This window comes from Erpetoichthys calabaricus, chromosome 3 (assembly GCF_900747795.2).
Source record: "Erpetoichthys calabaricus chromosome 3, fErpCal1.3, whole genome shotgun sequence".
Lineage (NCBI taxonomy): Eukaryota > Metazoa > Chordata > Cladistia > Polypteriformes > Polypteridae > Erpetoichthys > Erpetoichthys calabaricus.
In genome coordinates this window covers 170,702,665-170,723,416 of record NC_041396.2, presented here as the reverse complement: position 1 = coordinate 170,723,416, position 20,752 = coordinate 170,702,665, and the positions used below count along the sequence as shown (strand labels likewise).

The window sequence follows — 20,752 nt, the reverse complement described above, 5'->3', positions numbered from 1 at the left end:
AATAGCAACAAACTCATCAAATTGGTGGAGAAAAATGTTTGAGTGCCAATAACAGAGATTCCCTGCATTCTATAAGCCACAGGAACATTCAAAATAACAAGTCAAAACCTTTACAGTTGAGAGAGGATAAATAGTATAGGACTTAGGAATCATGTACAAAAAAGGAGCAAAAGTTAGGAGTGCTATCAAAGGTACTAGCAGTATTACGTTAAGGAGCTAAAACAGCACAAGACTAGCTCTGTTTTGTCTTTGGTTTTACAAGTCATTTTCCATGGGATTGTAACAGAAAAATATAAGTCGTTAAAGATTTAAAGTACAGTTTAGTATCATTCAATTCTTGCTACCTTGAATTTCATTCAGCAATTCTTGCTGCCTTAATGTTTTCCCAAATTGAATGTAAGAGGCACTAAAGAACTCTGTTAACCTACCGCCTACAATGAGTCAAAAGTAATTGACAAGATATTGACAATAGGTATAAATTCAGTCCATTGGTCTTGATTGACAAGTGACAAAATCATGAAAAGGGACATTTTGAAATAAATAGTGATGGAATTAAAAAGGCCATTTGGAAATACTTAGTTTTGAAAAGAAAATTCGTACATTTTGAAATAAAGTTTGTAATAATTAAATGCAAGGTAACATTAGTGAGACAAAAATAACATTGTGTTTTATATTATATAATTTACTCATTTTTCAAAATGTAACTGCTACTTTATTTCAATTTGGCATAAATAGTATTCTATATTTAAGGAATGGTTTATTTATTACTAGCAATACACCCGCGGCTCTGCCCACGCTGACGTGAAACAGGACTATGAGGAGGGTCCCACCCAGCTCCCCACTCCTGAAGTCACGCTTCCCACTCCTCTTGGCCCACAGCCTGTCTAGGATTAGCAAGAATATATTGCTTCTGCAAAACTATGATTCTTAGCGCCATGAGAAAAGTCGCAAAATCAACCAGATTGTTCAAGCAAATAATAGAAAAAAAACCCAATCTAAATCTGTTAAGTAGTTCTCTTGCTAGGTAAGCGGAAGTAAGGAACACCCCAAGGTTGGCACGGGAGTGAGAACAGCCCCTTCAACCTCCCTTCAGCCCATTGCATGTTTAAATCGGTACCGCAAGCGAACTATGATACTTAGAGCGATGAGACAAGTAGCAAAATCAAACAGAATGTTCTAGCAAATTATAGAAAAAAACCTGATCTAAATCCATTAAGGAAATTGTATTTGTTTTAGTATTTTATGTCACTGGACAAAAAGCCTATATAATTTCATTTTGTTAATAAGAGTGTTAACATCTGTGGTCAATAATTTAATTACAAAAACACACTAACGTAGGACATAAGACTTCTATTTTTCTGATTATGCAGGAGATTAGTGTAAAGTTTTTTTAAGGGATAAAGAAAAATAAATCTGAATTGGAATCGGTCGATCAAGTAACAAGAAATTAGTGATCAGTATGGCCCTTTAAAAAAAAAAAAAAAAACTCGATCACAGCATCCCTACCAAAAAGCTCCAGTTTGGTGTTATCTTTCCAAAGGGTATTCTGCCAGAAGCATTGTGGCATCTCAACTAGTATTTTATTAAATTTCAGGCTATATTTTATATGTGAAGTCCTCCTGGGACTTCCTCCATTGAGCCCACTGTCACTCAAAAAGCAATGGATGGTGCGATCAGACATTGATGGACCTTGAACTTGAAGATCAGTTAGTATCTTTTTGGAAGTTGTCCTTCACTTTTTGTCTACCATTCTCACTATTCTTCTGCCCGTTGTGGTGTTAATTCTCCTCTTGCGGACATATCCATGGAGTTTGGCTATAGTCCCATGAACCTTAAATGTCTTAAAATTTGCAACATATGTCACAGGATCATCAGGCTGCTGGGAGATGGTCTTTTAGCCTTTGCCTTTAACATGTAACTCTCTCCTTAGCTTTCTCTGGTCCATATTCAGTGTTGCACACAGAATGACCCAAAAACCAGAGTAACTATTCTAATCCAATTATTTTCAATCTATTCTAGGGTTACCAACAAATGTGGCCAGGCCATTTTAGGTTATCTTTGTAGAATAAGCAATATTTTAACTCTACATACTTGCTTTGCTTTACTCAATGGCATATCTAAGGTATGTAGGTATACATGGGACAACTGCTTTTCATACAATCACTTTTCAGGAAGTGCACAGCACTTTTTCAATGAGCTTTAGGGGCTCCAACAATTTTGTCCATGTCTATAACAATTATCATCAGAATACTTAACTCTGTATAGATAATTACTGAGTGTGTCTACTGAACAAACTAAGAGGTTCAAAAGTAGAAGAAACTGTACATTAGGACATTCAGCAATTCATCTTGACAGACTTGTAGCGGCGCTACTGGGGAGTGAAAACTTAAACTCTCAGCAGTCCCTGCAGTAGTTCTGATTAGTTGTCTGCTGAGGGTTCAGGGGCTGCTGGGGACAAGGAGGCCAGTGTGGGATTTAAAAGGAAGCCAGTTATACTGAGGATAAAAATAGTTTTATTTGTATTTCATGTCTGGAGTGGCCGGTTTGCTTGCTTTCCCATTTACTACCAGTGGATTCTTGATTTGTCCTGTTTTGGGTGTATGGACTGTCTGGTGTCTTCCTGCTGCATGAGGATTGTATGAGCATTTGTCAACCTGAAAAGAAAGGAGCGCTCCTGATCCTATTCACACATCATCATCTCACCAGGAAATACTGGTAAGACAGATTTTTACATTCACATAGAGCATGCTGATCTCTGGACTATTGTGTGGTTTTTGTTAGTTGTTCGTTATTGTTGATTTCATGTTTATTGTATGTCGCCATAAAGGTAACTGGGGTGGGATCGTTTAGTTTGTGTAGTTTAATTATTGTTTAATACTTTCTTTGATTTCTGTTTTATTACTGGTTGCTTTTTTGTCTCTGTGTGGGAGTATGAGCAAGTCGGGCTAAGGTTTCTGGGATGCCCACCGAAAAAATAAATAAACCACCGTCAAAGGTGGTGTGAATCTTAGCTGGGTTTTATTAGTTCGCTACAGACTGACATTCCATTCTACAGAATCTGGACTTACAATGCATGTTGCATCTTTCCACACACACTTGCCAACATGACAAAAGTTTTGAAACATGTTAATGTTACTTGCACTACCAACTGCTATCTGCTGATGTAAACAGTGCAAGCTTATTTAAACAGTAAAAGGACTGCATCTTTCAAGACAGGGCCACCCACAGACAATTCCACTAAATCCCTGCAATCTATAAAGCAATTGGTACTGTACTATTTACAGAACAAACAAACAATCTATTTAAAATAAGTCAGGCAGTGGGAAAACGTGTGTGGATAGAGGGTACACTGCAAAATCATGCTCCTATCCTTGACTTTTCCTAATTTGCTTGTCTTCAAATGCTATGCAAAAATATAATCTTCTCCTGTTGTGATAATTGAAGAAAAGCATTTCCTCACTGAAAGAACTGGATTTATTTAAAGGAAACCTAGGCCTAGAAGCAAAATGGCATTTAATACTTAATTTTTCGGCAATACATTTTGGCATAGAAATGGTTGCTACTGTAACAAAGATTCCATCACCCTACTATTTACTTAGCCTGCATAGCACAAACTCTCTCTTAAAGATGCTATCTAAGTAAGATTTCTATCAAATACTTCACTTTTATATGCATTCCACCTTAATGGCTCTGGACAATAGTCATGTATTGATAAGAAAGTGTATTGCTAGAGAACTTAACTTTTACCTCTTCTCAGAGCAGAACCAGGAAAAACATTGTTTTGGACAGGTAAGAGGAAAAGAGGAAGGCCTAAGAGGAGGTTAATGGATGTGGTGAGAGTGGGCATGCAGGTGATGGGTGAAACAGAACAAGATGCAAAGAACAGAAAGATATGGAAAAAGATGATCTGCTGTGGCAACCCCTAGCGAGAGCTGCTGAAAGAAGAAGAGGAGAAAAGGGTAAGGACAGGATATCAGTCTTTCCACTGTATGGGAAGCTGATAATTTTCCTTGTGAAATCTATATTACTAAACGACAGTTTAATTTATGCACGGTGGATGCACCGAAGAGCATGCGCACTTCGCCGCAGCGCCCCAGAGTCAAACCCAGCGGCTTCCCAGAGTCAGTAGGTGGCGCCCAAACACAACCAGTAAACTAAACTTGCCCTAATCCACTGTGCCAGCAGTCGGTGTCAGCAGAGGCAAAGTAGTCACGGCTCCAAATGGAAAGAGCTCAACGATTTGTAATACAAAACTGAGCCCGTAGTTCCCAGAGTCAGTGCGTGGCACCCAAACACCACAACCTGTAAACTACACTTGCTCTAATCCACTGTGCCAGCAGTCAGTGTGTGTAAGTTGGAGTATGCTTCCTAACAGTAAACGACTTCTACCTAACGACAAAGCCACAGAACAACAAAGACGAGACCGCATGGATAAAAACAATACATGGAGGCTCCTACGACGCGCTTCAGACACACCAGAAGCAAAGACGTCACGGCTCTACAATGAAAGAGCGACGCGCATGCACACTTCGCCGCAGCGCCCCAGAATCAAACCCAGCGACTTCCCAGAGTTCGTAGGTGGCGCCCAAACAACACAACCTATAAACTAAACTTGCTCTAATCCACTGTGCCAGCAGTCGGTGTCAGCAGAGGCAAAGTAGTCATGGCTCCAAATGGAAAGAGCTCAACGATTTGTAATACAAAACCGAGCCCGTAGTTCCCAGAGTCAGTGCGTGGCGCCCAAACACCAGGACGCACCCACCCTCCATGATATTTCATCCCTCCAAATATCGGAGGGAACAGAAAGTGATTGCCATTCTTGGATTTGCGATTCTTTCGAGAATCGCGGGCTTGCTAGTATTAGAGAGACTACACAAATTGCTTTATGCAACTATTCTCAGAGAAAGCAGTTAGCCAATAACATTAGAAAATTGGGATAAGAAGAGGTTATTCAGTCCAACAAATTCACCAATCCTTTACACCTAGCTCATCCAAAAGTTTTGAAAGGCTCTAAAGTACTATTAGTTTCCAATTTATTCCAATATCCCGGAGTAACAAAAAACTTAAAATTTGTACAAAACACACTTTAAATAAGTAATTAACTAATTTGGAGATAACTCAGTACATACTGTACCAATTTGCATGTTCTCCTTTCTCCATGTAAAACTGATGCAGGCTGAGCACTTTGTATATTGGGAGGCACTTGGTACACTTTGCACAGAAATGAATCATGTATTATAAGTAAAGGCAGACACATTTGTTGACGAGCAGTTGTTGAAATGATGCCTTTTCATGCAATGAAAAAATGAACCATATACATACATATACACACACACACAAATATATATATATATATATACACACACACACACCTACATACATATACACATATACATACATACATATACACTTATCTACATACATATACACATATGTACATACACTAGGGGGCTTCGCCTCCTGCTTGCTTCACTTGCCAACCCCCCTGCCTTTGCTACGCGCCAGCCACTTCGCTTCTCTGCCGCTCGAGTATGTGGACTTCACTTTCACCAAACAACAAATCAAAATGTGTATCGCACCTATGTTTTTGAACGTCTTTATGACATTCTACTTTGTCTTCTACTCTGTCTTTTATTTCCACCCCTGCTTGGACCGGTTAGGTTCTCAATTCCACTTGGTCCAGGCTGATTATAACTTTCCTTATTTTCCGAATTTGCACTTAAGATTATTATTGTTCTTTTTTGAATTCTTTTTTCTCCAACACTTTTAGGCCTTTTTTCAATGTGCTGCTCTTTCTTCTTCACTTAGTTGTTGACGTTTCATCCAGAACGTCTACAATTGTCCAGAAAAGGACTACATGGAAGGAAACAGATTGAAAACAGCTGAGAGCACAGGAACTGTGTCTGACAATAGCATTCACACCAATGAGAGGCGAGTGGACCGTGGGTGTGGTTCTCGTCTCACAGGACTTGAAAAAATCTTTTCCAAAATGTCTTGTTGCATCGAAGGATTTTAATATTATATATATATATATATATATATATATATATATATATATATATATATATATATATATATATATACACACACACACACACACACACACATACATACATACATACATACATATACATATATATACACATATACATATACACACACATATATAATATATACACACAGTGGGGCAAAAAGTATTTAGTCAGCCACCAATTATGCAAGTTCTCCCACTTAAAAAGAAGAGAGGCCTGTAATTTTCATCATAGGTATACCTCAACTATGAGAGACAAAATGAGAAAAAAAAATCCAGAAAATCACATTGCCTGATTTTTGAAGAATTTATTTGCAAATTATGGTGGAAAAAAAGTATTTGGTCAATAACAAAAGTTCATCTCAATACTTTGTTATACAGTAATCCCTCGCTATATCGCGCTTCGCCTTTCGTGGCTTCACTCCATTGCGGATTTTATATGTAAGCATATTTAAATATATATCGCGGATTTTTCGCTGCTTCGAGGGTTTCTGCGGACAACGGGTCTTTTAATTTCTGGTACATGCTTCCTCAGTTGGTTTGCCCAGTTGATTTCATACAAGGGACGCTATTGGCAGATGGCTGAGAAGCTACCCAACTTACTTTTCTCTTTCTCTCTCTTGCGCTCTCTCTGATCCTGACGTAGGGGGATTGAGCAGGGGGGCTGTTCGCACACCTAGACGATACGGACGCTCGTCTAAAAATGCTGAAAGATTATCTTCACGTTGCTATCTTTTGTGCAGCTGCTTTCTGAAACGACATGCTGCACAGTGCTTCGCATACTTAAAAGCTCGAAGGGCACGTATTGATTTTTGCTTGCTTGTTTTTCTCTGTCTCTCTCTATCGCTCTCTTTCTGTGCTCTCGAAGGAGGGGGTGTGAGCTGCCGCCTTCAACAGCTTTGTGCCGCGGTGCTTCGCATACTTAAAAGCCAAACAGCCCTATTGATTTTCCTCTGCCTTTATGACAGTCTCTGCTCCTGACTCCTTTGAAAAGGAAGATATGTTTGCATTCTTTTAATTGTGAGACAGAACGGTCATATCTGTCTTGTCATGGAGCACAGTTTAAACTTTTGAAAAAGAGACAAATGTTTGTTTGCAGTGTTTGAATAACGTTCCTGTCTCTGTACAACCTCCTGTGTTTCTGCGCAAATCTGTGACCCAAGCATGACAATATAAAAATAACCATATAAACATATGGTTTCTACTTCGCGGATTTTCTTATTTCGCGGGTGGCTCTGGAACGCAACCCCCGCGATGGAGGAGGGATTACTGTATACCTTTTGTTGGCAATGACAGAGGTCAAACGTATTCTGAAAGTCTGCACAAGGTTTTCACACACTGTTGCTGGTATTTTGGCCCATTCCTCCATGCAGATCTCCTCTAGAGCAGTAATGTTTTGGGGCTGTCACTGGGCAACACGGACTTTCAACTCCCTCCAAAGATTTTCTATGTGGTTGAGATTTGGAGACTGGCTAGGCCACTCCAGGACCTTGAAATGCTTCTTACGAAGCCACTCCGTTACCCGGGCGGTGTGTTTGGGATCATTGTCATGCTGAAAGACACAGCCACGTTTCATCTTCAATGCCCTTGCTGATGGAAGGAGGTTTTCACTCAAAATCTGACGATACATGGCCCCATTCATTCTTTCCTTTATACGGATCAGTCGTCCTGGTCCCTTTGCAGAAAAACAGCCCCAAAGCATGATGTTTCCACCCCCATGCTTTACAATAGGTATGGTGTTCTTTGGATGCAACTCAGCATTCTTTCTCCTCCAAACACGACGAGTAGAGTTTTATTCATCTGACCATATGACATTCTCTCAGTCCTCTTCTGGATCATCCAAATGCTCTCTAGCAAACTTCAGACGGGCCTGCACATGTACTGGCTTAAGCAGGGGGACACGTCTGGCACTGCAGGATTTGAGTCCCTGGCGGTGTAGTGTGTTACTGATGGTAGCCTTTGTTACTTTGGTCCCAGCTCTCTGCAGGTCATTCACTAGGTCCCCCAGTGTGGTTCTGGGATTTTGCTCACCGTTCTTGTGGTCATTTTGACCCCACGGGGTGAGATCTTGCGTGGTGCCCCAGATCGAGGGAGATTATTAGTGGTCTTGTATGTCTTCCATTTTCTAATAATTGCTCCCACAGTTGATTTCTTCACACCAAGCTGCTTACCTATTGCAGGTCTACAATTTTGTTTCTGGTGTCCTTTGACAGCTCTTTGGTCTTGGCCATAGTGGAGTTTGGAGTGTGACTGTTTGAGGTTGTGGACAGGTGTCTTTTATATTGATAACGAGTTCAAACAGGTGCCATTAATACAGGTAACGAGTAGAAGACAGAGGAGCCTCTTACAGAAGAAGTTACAGGTCTGTGAAAGCCAGAAGTCTTGCTTGTTTGTAGGTGACCAAATACTTTTTTTCCACCATAATTTGCAAATAAATTCTTTAAAAATCAGACAATGTCATTTTCTGTATTTTTTTTCTCATTTTGTCTCTCATAGTTGAGGTATACCTATGATGAAAATTACATCTTTTTAAGTGGGAGAACTTGCACAATTGGTGGCTGACTACATACTTTTTTGCCCCACTGTGTATATTTTATATATATACACATATATATGCTGCAAAACTATCCTTCTACAAGTGGCAAAAGTGAGGAATTTAAAGCCAGTAGAGGATGGTTTGAAAAGTTTCGTAAGAGGAGTGGCATTCATAGTGTGGTAAGGCATGGAGAGGCTGCTAGTTCAGACGCTGAAGCTGCAAAAGAATTCGTGAAAAATTTCACAAAATTAGTGGAGGACGAAGGCTACATCCTGCAACAAATCTTCAACTGCGACGAGACCGGATTGTTCTGGAAGAGGATGCCGAAGAGGACCTATATTACCCAGGAAGAGAAGGCTATGCCCGGCCAAAAACCAATGAAGGACAGGTTAACCGTTTTGTTGTGTGCTAACGCTAGTGGCGATGTAAAAAATCAAGCCGCTACTTGTTTACCAAATTGAGAACCCTCGTGCTTTCAAACAGCACAATGTAAACAAAGCCAGACTGCCTGTGATGTGGAGGGCAAACACGAAGGGGTGGGTCACAAGGACTTTGTTTTTGGAATGGCTGCACGAGGCTTTTGCTCCCGCCGTGAAGCAATATCTTGAAGAGAATAACCTGCCTAAAAAATGCATTCTTCTGATAGACAATGCACCGGCACACCCTCCAAATTTGGTTGACGATATGGTCGAGGAGTACGACTTTATTAAGGTCGTGTTCCTCCCCCCCAACACGACTCCTCTTCTGCAGCCCATGGACCAGCAGGTTATTTCAAATTTTTTTTTTTTTTTAATTCATTTTTATTGTAATCATTCCATACAAATAGATCAATTTATAACCAAATAAAATTGAAGACAAATCAAACCCCACCCTTGAGAAGGAGAGCTTAGCTAAAGGAGAATTGCTTAGGGCTTTTTAATAAGACAACAATAAGCAAAAGAAAGGGAGAAATAAATATATATGTAAATAAGAGACGGAGAAGGGAATTAAATGCGGTAATAGTTATTTCTCTTATTCTAAAATAATATTGATCAGATCCTGCCAGGTTTTGAAAAAAATTTTCTACAGATTCTCTGAGAATTTGATTTTTTCCAATTTCAAATAATTTAAAACATCGGTTTCCCACTGACTTATCAGAGGAGAATTGGGATTCTTCCAGTTTAACAGAATAAGTCTGCGTGCCAAGAGTGTAGTGAATGCAATCACCGTTTGCTTGTCCTTCTCCACTTCAAGTCCGTCTGGAAGAACACCGAACACAGCTGTTAGTGGGTTAGGAGGGAGTGTGACCCCAAGGCTGTCTGAAAGGCACTTAAAAATTTTGGTCCAAAATGATGTTAATTTGGTGCAGGCCCAGAACATGTGACCCAGTGAGGCAGGAGCTTGGTTGCAGCGTTTGCAGGTTGGATCTTGCCCTGGAAACATTTTGGACAGTTTTAAGCGAGACAGATGAGCTCGATACATAATTTTTAGTTGAATAATTCTATGTTTTGCACATATGGAGCTCGAGTGAATTCTCTGCTTTGCTACCTTCCACTCCTTTTCTGATATATTGATTAAGAGATCTTCTTTCCAATGTCCTCTTGGATCTTTGAAAGGTAGGAACTCTAATAAGATTTTATATAATGCGGAAATGGTGTTTAATTCCTCAAAATTGAGCAGTATTTTTTCCAGCATTCTGGAGAGTGCGAGGTGGGGGGAAATCGGGCAGTTTCTGTTTAACAAAATTTCTAATTTGAAGATAGCAAAAGAAATGTGTAGCTGGGAGGTTGAATTTTGAACGTAATTGTTCAAAAGATGTAAATATGTTGTCTATATAAAGATCTCTGAGCATTTTAATCCCAAAACTTTTCCAGGTATTAAAAACTGGATATGTTTGCGAGGGTTGAAAGAGGTGGTTCTCTTGCAGAGGTGCCATGGATAAAAGATTTTCCATCTTAAAATGCTTTCTAATTTGGTTCCATATTCTAAGTGAGTAAAGCACAATTGGGTTATAAGTATATTTGAGACAACTTGCATTTATTGGAGAGCAGAGCAGGGAGTATAAAGTAGTACTACAGGATTTTACTTCCATTGCGGACCAAGCCTGTGTATGTTCATTTATTTGTGTCCAGGTTTTTATGGCTTGCATATTTGCTGCCCAGTAATAAAACTGAAAATTAGGTAAAGCCATGTCACCTTCTGCCTGAGGTCTTTGTAGGGTCGCTCTTCGGATACGTGGGTGTTTTGAGTTCCAAATGAATGAGGTTATTGTTGAATCTGTTTAAAAAACGATTTATTGATATATATTGGAATGTAAGAAGTTTAGGAAGGAAATTCGTTAATTCTTCCGGCTAGAGTGAGATAAAGGGTTGACCATCTATCTAGGTCTTGCTTAATTTTTTCCATACAGACGGCAAAATTTTGTTGATAAAGAGCTTTATGTTTACTTGTGATATTTACCCCTAGGTATTTAAACTGATCTGCTATGGTAAAAGGTAGGGTGTCCAATCTAATATTATATGCTTGTAAATTCACTGGAAAGAGTATACTTTTATTCAGATTAATTTTAAGACCAGATATCTTTTGAAATTCTGTTAGTGCTGTTAGAACTGCAGGGACAGTGTTTTCTGGGTCTGATATATATATATAAAACCATATCATCTGCATATACAGAAATTTTCTGTTCCAGTCCTTCTCTGACAATCCCCTTTATCTGAAAAGAATTTTCGGCAGTGAACCGCCAGTGGTTCAATAGCGATTGCAAACAGCAGTGGCGACAAGGGACATCCTTGTCTGGTGCCACGTTCTAGCTTAAAGTAGTCTGAGCAAATGTTATTAATATAAACTGAAGCTTTTTGTTTGGTATACAGTACTTTGATCCATGCACAAATATTCGGGCCAAACCCAAATTTCTCCAATGCAGTGAAAAGGTAGTTCCATTCAATCATATCAAATGCTTTTTCGGGTTCTAATGATAGTAATATCTCTGGGGTGTTTGATTTTGCTGGTGAATATATAACATTAAACAAGCGTTGGGAGATTGAAAGATAGATGTCGGCCTTTAATAAATCCAGTTTGATCCTGTGATATTACCGAGGGCAGCACTTTCTCCATCCTTCTAGCTAGAATTTTTGAGAGTATCTTAACATCATTATTCAGGAGTGAAATTGGTCTGTATGATGCACATTGTAACAAGTCCTTATTTTGTTTAGGAAAGACGATGATTAATGCTTGTCAAAATGTTTGCGGTAGTATTTGGTTGTCTCTAGCTTCTGTAAATGTTGCCAATAAGAGGGGAGCTAGGTGAGTGGAGAATTTCTTATAAAATTCTACGGGGTAACCATCAGGGCCTGCCGATTTCCCGCTTTGTAGTGACTTTATAGCATCTAGTAATTCTGATGGAGTCAGAGGTTTATCCAGTTCCTCAGCACTTAAAGCATCTATTTCTGGTGTCTGTAATGCATCCAGAAATGCGTTAGATTGTGTGTTGTCTTCTTTGAGCTCAGTAGAATATAAGGATTTATAATAATCTCTAAATGCGTGCATTATATTTTTATGGTCTATAATTTCTTCTCCATTCGTGTTGGTAATTACTGGTATTGCATTGCGAACTTCTTGTTTGTGAATTTGTTGAGCTAAAAGCTTATTAGCTTTTTCTCCATGTTCATAGTAATGATGTCTAGACTTGTAAATAAGTTGTTCGGTTTCTTTAGTTGTTAAGTTCTGTATGCAGGGCCTGCCTTTTCCTGTGGAGAGCTTCACTTGGACGCCTGGCTTGTTCTTTTATCTATTCTAGTAATTTCGCTTCTTAGCTCTGACACTTTCTTGGTTTCTAATTTATTTCTGTGGGAAACAAATGAAATAATCTGTCCTCTTAAGAAGGCCTTTAGAGTTTCCCAGAGCGTTCCTGCGGAAACCTCTGTGGGCGTGCTTGTCTCTAGGAAGAAGCTGACTTGTTTGGATATAAATTCTGTGCAGTTCTCGTCTGCCAATAGAAGAGGGTTAAGGCACCATCTGCGAGGTGAGTGTGAGGAGCTTAATGATTTTAGCTCCAAGACTAGAGGGGCATGGTCGGAGATAACAATTGTGTCGTATTTGCATGATTTAAGTGTAGGCAGGAAATTATTATCTATACAAAAATAATCAATTCTTGAGTAGCTATAATGCACTGGTGAGTAGAACGAATATGTTCTTGAGTTTGGGTTAACTCTTTTAGGGCGGATGTCAACTTTTGTCGACAGGAGGGGTTGAAGGCGAATGTCGACAAAAGTCGACATCCAGGGATAGAGGGCGACAATCAGCTGTTAATGGCGACAAATCTCACTGTCACGTCACAGGCATTCCCTCTGTGCTTGGAGGAATGCTAGACTCGTTGACTCGGCAAATAAACATTGCGTGTGCGTGAGTTGCGAAATGTAAATAAAGGCAAGATGGCACCGACATGTGAAAAGGCAGCGAAGCAAGTGCAGAAAAGAAAACACTTGGCAGACGTTGTTTTGCGCATTATCGCGGAGTCGGACTCTTGATTTTTCAGAATCGGACTTTATTGGCAGTGATCAGGAGATCGAGCAAGAGAGTTAGAAGCAGGCATCAGCTGATCAGACACCAGCCGATGCCGCGCCAGCGGATCTGCTGCCAGTTGAGTGCCTTCGCGCAGCCGATGCATCTACGGCAAGGTTCGCATGGGATAAATACACATACATTGATCCGTTGAGAGCCGATCTGGCTACCGGAGTTTACAAGACGGCATGGCTTGCTTTTGGACACGACAGATCACCAGCTGCTGTACTTCAGGCTGCTCTCTCCTGATGCTGCTTTTCAGCTACTGTCAGACGAGACAAACAGGTAGGCAGAGATTTTTTTTGAATCGCGGGCTGCGTTTGCATCGCATTCTCGTTTTTCAAAGTGGAAACCCACAACGAAAGACGAGATGAAGCGCGCTGTGGCATTACAAATAGAGATGGGACAGAACTGGTGATATAACTTCAGGGAGCATTGGTCCAAACGTGTTTTGTCCCCTGGTGGCTTAGGTACGTGCTGCTGCAAAGTATTATTCACTTCTGTAATAAACAGAAGCAAATCCCATGGGGTGAGCCAGGCTATAATGCCATACATAAAGTTCATAAAGTTTCAGAAGATGAAAAGAGGTGACAATACGGTTTTCATGCAGGCAGAAAACTTGGTGGCAGTGGCATGGCACGATGGCAAATGGGTGACTTGTCTCTCTACAGTACACACTAACAATATATGTTAGAAAATGCAGCAACAGACAATTGAAAAATAGGCATCAAAACAACACATATTGTAAGGAGTGCAATGTGGCAATGACTGAAATTGGCTGCTTTGAGCGAGATCAGACTTTGCTGTGTAAAATGTATGTGATATGTATGTGAAATCATAGAGTATGCAGGCTCATACAACATGCAAGACAGTAACATTTGTCAAAAGTAAATATTTTTTGTTGATTTGATATGTTAAACAATTGCTTTGTGTCCTTTTTTAAAAAATGTTAGTTTTTGGAAAAATATTCAGCCCTGGGAGAAAAGAAACAAAAAAAAAATTAGCCCTAAAAGAGTTAAGAAACCTCCAGGGGTCTGATAAGTTCTGATCATTTAAAAACTGTGTAATTGTCTTTGCAGTATTATTACAAGCTCATTTATGGCCGTAGCCAGTGTAGCAAACATCTCTTTCAGTTCGGACAGTTCGCTTCGGATTTCGCGCCCTGTGAATGGAAATGCAGCTCCATACTTTTTTTCCACCATAATTTGCAAATAAATTCTTCAAAAATCAGACAATGTGATTTTCTGGATTTTTTTTCCTCATTTTGCCTCTCAGAGTTGAGGTATACCTATGATGAAAATTACAGGCCTCTCTCATCTTTTTAAGTGGGAGAGCTTGCATAATTGGTGGCTGACTAAATACTTTTTTGCCCCACTGTGTATATATATATATATATATATATATATATATATATATATATATATATATACATATACATACAGTGGAACCTCGAGATACGAGCACCTCTGTATACGAGAAATTCAAAATACGAGGAAAGTATGAGCGAAAAATTCAGCTCTAAATACGAGCATTGGTTCGCGTAACAAGCCAGGCTGTGGGTATAGCTCGCGGCTTAGCAAGGGGGCGTGGTAGCAGTTGTGAGCCGCGATCTGCGGTGTCTGCGTTTCTCACTTAAGTGCACAGGTGGGAAACTGCCCACATCCATGATTGTTCCTGTGGCTGATGGGCTGCAGCTGCCATGTCCTCCCCGCATATATAGAGAAGCGCGAGCCGGTTAAGGGGAAGAAAAAGAAAGACAGACAGACACAGAGAGAGAGAGAGAGAGAGAGAGAGAGAGAGAGAGAGAGAGAGAGAGAGAGAGAGAGAGAGAGAGAGAGAGAGAGGGCAGGCAGGCAAGTGCAGGCTCGCGTGTAGCTCAACAGGCGAGCCAAACAGCTGAAGCAGGACGGTGTAGAGAAGGTCAGCTGCATTAACAGTGTCTCGCCTGTTGCAGAGCCCGCATGGGAGAAGCAGGTGAGACGCTCACAGAGAAGAAGCACCGGGGATTGTCATCTGTTTTTAAAGACTGCTTCTTGTTGACGTTTTAACCTCGTGTTAAAGGATTGTTATTCTTGTGTATTGTAAACCTCCACTTCACAACTGTTTTAAGGATTATTTATTTAAAGATTTATTGAATGCTCTACTGCACTTTGGACACCTGTTTTGATTCTTTTAATAATCAGTTATATTATTTACCAGTGTTATTTATTAAAGGTAGACTACAGTATATATAATTTATCAGTGTTATTTGTTAGGAAAATTGATTTTTATGTTAATATATTTGGGGTGCAGAACGGATTAACTGGATTTCCATTATTTTCAATGGGGAAGTTTGTTCTAGATACGAGAAATTCGCTATACAAGCTCAGTTCTGGAACGAATTAAACTCGTATCTAGAGGTTCCACTGTATATATATATATATATATATATATATATATATATATAATTATATATATATATATAATTATATATATATATATATAATTATATATATATATACACACACACCAGATACGACTACCTGTTTAAAGTCACTGCTGACAATATTTTCACATCACTTAATAATGTTTCACTTTTGATGAGATTTCATACTTTCAAGGGAGACTCTGACGCTCTCCAAAAATTGTGTGTAAGTATGTGTGTTTGTATGTATTTTATATATATATATATATATATATATATATATATTAGTGCTTAAACCTCCATGGGAGATCATTCCCTTTCCACCATGTCCGATAGTTATGTATTTAACAGCACTCCTTCGGTTCAAACCCGGTTACATGTGAAGGATAAGGATAAAAAAGCCAGCATCATGCATGTGGAAAGCGAAGAGCCACTATAGCACACATTTCTGAAAAACTTGATGCCTGCCATAAAGACAAAGTGTATTGCAGCTTTCTGCATATGGGGGTGTATAGCGACAAAACGGTCAAAAGTGCCAAGAGTGATGATGCCTTGTCCACCACCGAAAGTATCTACAATGGGCATGTGAGTGCCAGAACTGAACTATGAGTAAGGGAAGAAAGTAAATTGGTCTAACTTATGTTTTCTTTGTGATGTTCTGGACGATGTTCTACGAGGAAAACTTTTGTCCTATAATTCATGTGAATGTCACTTTTGACACATACCACCTACCAAAACACTGTTGCAGATGAAGAACACCTCTTTATGCCAATAGTATTGTCTGATAGCCCTGTCACACAGCTTGGTTTGAGAAACACAACAGAGTTTAAAGTGTTGACTTGGCCTCCAAATTCCACAGATCTCAACCCAATCGAGCATCTATGGGATGTTCTAGGAAAACAAGTTTAATCCATGAAGGTCCCACCCTTGCTGCTTACAGGACTTAAAGACTCTGCTACAAACATCTTGGTGCCAGATACTACAAGACAGTTTCATTGGTTTTGTGGAATGTATGACACTAGGGGTCAGAGCCGCTTTGGTGGCACAAGCGTATGCCTACACATTATCAGACAGTAGGTTTTAATGTTGTGGCTGATTGGTGTACACAATAAAGCTGATAATTTGAACCACAAAATAAGTCAATTTAAAGCGTAAGTGTGTCATATTTCAACTCAAAGTTATTTCTTCACAATCATAGTATACATTAATTTGCCACAAATTAAAATTGTGTTCTAAAGTATAGTATGTTGTTAAAAAATACCTTGTCTGTTCTTGCGACTTACAATGGGGCTAAAGGATACACGAGCCCACAGGTGAAATGAGAAAGTCTTGAAACTTATTGAATATGTTCACATTGAAGCACCAAAGGTTTTGATTTAAAAAAAAAAAAAATCCTTCCACGTAGACGTCCACGCGGGACTGATTTTTTTTTTTTTTTAGGCCCGCGCCCACCAGTTCCTGCAGTACTCCATCTCGTACCTGCCCATTCCCAAATACACTTGGCCTCATCTGTTCTGCATCATAATGGCTTTGTCCTGCTATCGCTCACAGAAACAAATTGCTTCCATTATGGAAAAAAGTCATTTATGTTTGATTAACCTGTCTAACATGATTGTGTACATGATGGCAGCTGAAGCTTTCCCCTTTTAGGCTCAGCTGTCCTTTTTAATTTTTTGCAACGATTTTGCTTCCTCAGTATTTAATACAGATCTTCCAATAGGACTTTAATAATAATAATTCTTTACATTTATATAGCACTTTTCTCACAACTCAAAGCGCCCAATAGTAAGTTCTGAGCAGAAGTCCGCCCTTTCTTTTTCCCACAGAAAGGAACAAAAAGAGCCCTGTAAGCAATGTGTTGTTAAAGGTTTGTAAGCAGGCAATTGCTTATTATTCTAAATTGAAATAAAGTTCCAACATTCATTAAAGTACGATTATTACAAATTAATACAAATATCTTATTACTGCACTTTTGCGATCCTCTTAAATAAAAGATACAGCAATAAAAGCTTTGGCCTGAGAAATGTTGCTACTTTGTAGAGATTTGGAACTTTGTTGGTGTGGAACAGTTTGTTGACAAGTTCTTTTAGATAACAAAATATCTGATTCTAAATCAGTTGATGCACCTTTAAAGGGTTTCAGAAACGATACAGTCAATCATCAAATTGCTGCAACACTCTATTCAGCAAGTAGAAATAAGAGTTCCATCTTATCTCCATTGACTGTTTGAGTGACCTCATAAGCTTGCCTTGTCCTCTTCTCTCCCTCTTTCTTTTCATTTCCTAGGACACAAAGTGGAAGCAGAAGTGGTAAATGGTCGACTGAGATGCAGTGCAATGTCGAAGAACTCCAGGTCTTTCAGAGTCAGATTCAGCAATTCCTAGCCAGACAGACACCTCAGGGAACTGAGCATCAACCCCATACTGTGCTGCTCACTCACTGGGCCAAATGAGTTTCACCCCCGCACCTACTTGAAATGATGACAACGAGGGAATCTGACCGTTTCAGCAATGCAGGCAGGGGCTCAAGGATAGATCACCTCCGTTGGCTCAGGCAAACATCACCATCCAGAACATCTAGTTATTATTGACTTAATTGTACACAGCCTTGTTTTTCTGGTGCACATGTACAAGATATTACGAGAAGAGTGCCGACAGTCTTTCAGAAGCATGAGGACAGGGCTACTGGTACCATCATACTATGTGCGGGCGTAAATATCACTCAATATCGACATTCTGAGATTCTAAATGAGAACTGCAGCACTCATTCAAGCCACGAAGGACAGGAACCCGAATGCGAGAATCATCATTTCAGGTCCCTTGCCTCTGGCTAGAAGGTTGGATGAATCCTACAGTCATCTGCTGTCCTTGAACAACTGGTTGAAAGGCTTCTGCAAGAGCCAAAACATTGGTCTTGTGGAAACTGGGATCTTTTCTGGAAAGACCAAGTTTCTTCAGGCAGGAAGGTTTGTATCCTAACAGATTCAGTTCCTGAGACCTCTCAGAAAACATCTCGGAGGTAATTTGTCTTTCCTAACTATGTAATTTTAGTCCTGATGTTTTCCATAATGCCCTGCTAGGATGTGATAATTTTGAACTGAGCTCCTCTTCAGATGTGCACTGTATTAGCACTACAACTAAATATAGCCTAACCAAAACAACCTGGACAAAGCACTATAAATGTGATTAATTTCATTACCATTTCACCTTTAGATGTGTATATATTAGAACAATAACAGATTATAGATTAAATAAAAAAATCTGCACAAAGCAGCACTAACACAAATAACTTAATTACCATTTCAAGCTGCCATAACACTCTGATTCAGCTCTGCTCTTCCAAGACCTTAAATGTGGCTTTGCTAATAATGTAGAACGTCTTGTTGGTTACTAACAATCTTGTCAGTGATAGGAAAATCGACTTTCTTACACAAAGACAAAAGTGGCTCAGTTCAGATGGAGCGGCAGTGTTAATTGAAGCAGCTCCTCCAAATTACAGCTTTCGTCATTGGGTTTGCCACAGCAAAAAAAAAGGCAGCAGTTAAACAAGCCTTTACTTAAGCCAATTAACCATGAACGGCAGTCCCATTGCTCTGAAATTATAAATGATAATGCTGGTAATCCAAGAGTTTAATTCTCAATTATTGATCATATTCTAAACCCAGATGTCTCAATGGAATGGTTTCTAAAAGCCTGTAAGGCTTTTGCTATATTTTTTTAACACAAAATAAATATTAGAAATAGAGTACATACCCCCAAAGGTACTGTGATTGAATCACAATCACAATTTGTGTAATCTCAAGATTCAGATTAATAATCGTTACATTTTTTTAGCTTGAAAAATTGACATATTTGGTGAGTTTAAGGGCTTTTTCATTCACCTATGGACCCATGAACCTTTAGCTGCAACAACAGTCAAGATACTATTAAAATGTATAAAGTTTCACTTTAGAATACAATTTCATGTGGAAAATTACAGTATATACGACGAATGTGAAAAAATAAGATGAAAAATACCAAACTTGCCTATTAAAGGTAACCTGTAATATTACAAATATTTTTTAATTTTTAATGCTGAAAAGTAAAGAACTGTATACATACTAAAAAAAAGAAAAACAGTAACCAAAGAAATAATATCTTTAAAATATGCTAAAAGCTTTAAATGAATACTCCACCAAAAATAATATATTTTTTATGTGTTACTTACTCCATGTAGTTTGTAGTGGTAGCTGTGAAAAAAATTAACATGCTTTCATGCAGAATGGCATGAAAAAGTCTGACATAACAGAAGGCCATAATGATCAGCGCTGTACAAAGGGCATCAAACGAAAAAAACATCATTGGAAAAAAAGAAAACTCCCACTGTTGCATAATCCACATACCCTTCATCCAGTTATTTGCTCAAAACATTCAAAAAGAATGCTTTTCTTCACCAATGAATGAGATAAGAGAGGTGGGTCTTTCCCAGTTTTTGGTTTCCTATTTATGTGTGAGTTATTAATTTAGGAAGTAACCATTTAATAATATTTTACCAAAAAACAAAGTTTTTGCACATTTTGAACAAATTAAACATATGGATTACTACACTCTGGACGTTTTCAACATCATATAGCACTGTACAACATTGCCTTCTATTATGTCATAGATGTCTCTCTCCCCATTCTGCAAGAAAACATAATATTGTAACTTTCTACAAAGTAAATAACATAGTAAAAAAGGAAAAAAATTGGGGTGCAGTATTTGTTTAAAAAATATCCAAGAGTTACATATTGTAGCAATATCAACTAGTACAAACAATATCTCAAGAAAGAAGTGTCACTTACCTTAATGTCCTAAATGCAGATTGACTTAAGTGGACTTGTTGTCGGTTTGGATTAAAGCCAAGCTGAGGCTTCCAAGGACGTTGATTGGAATTATCCCAGTCACCTGGTTTTAACACTTTAGGTGGTACCCTAAAACAACATTTTTTTATTCCTTATAAAGCTGCCATTTAGCAAATTACAGATATTATAGATGATAATGTGATTAAAATAATATTAAAGATTAAATGTAATACTACAGTAAATTTGTAATCTAGTTTAAATGAATCTTAAACTGAAAAATAACTATTCACAACTAGCTTTGTTAATCTGCATTATGTTGATCTGAATTCATGAAAAAAAATTACAATGCTCCAACATCTCATATTTAAGTACAAAACTGAAAAGAAATTTAAAAGTTAACAAATTATAGTTTATTCACAT

At 38.8% G+C, this 20,752-nt stretch overlaps 1 protein-coding gene across 2 annotated transcripts in view; it reads right to left on the bottom strand.

The window, feature by feature from the left end:
- Nucleotides 1-20,752, bottom strand: part of xrn2 (5'-3' exoribonuclease 2) — a 309,462-nt gene that overhangs the window by 94,247 nt on the left and 194,463 nt on the right. For both annotated transcript variants that reach the window (XM_028797522.2, XM_028797523.2), the window contains one exon: nucleotides 20,333-20,461. In XM_028797522.2, the coding sequence (XP_028653355.1) occupies nucleotides 20,333-20,461 (129 nt within the window). The remainder of the gene's footprint in view (nucleotides 1-20,332; nucleotides 20,462-20,752) is intronic.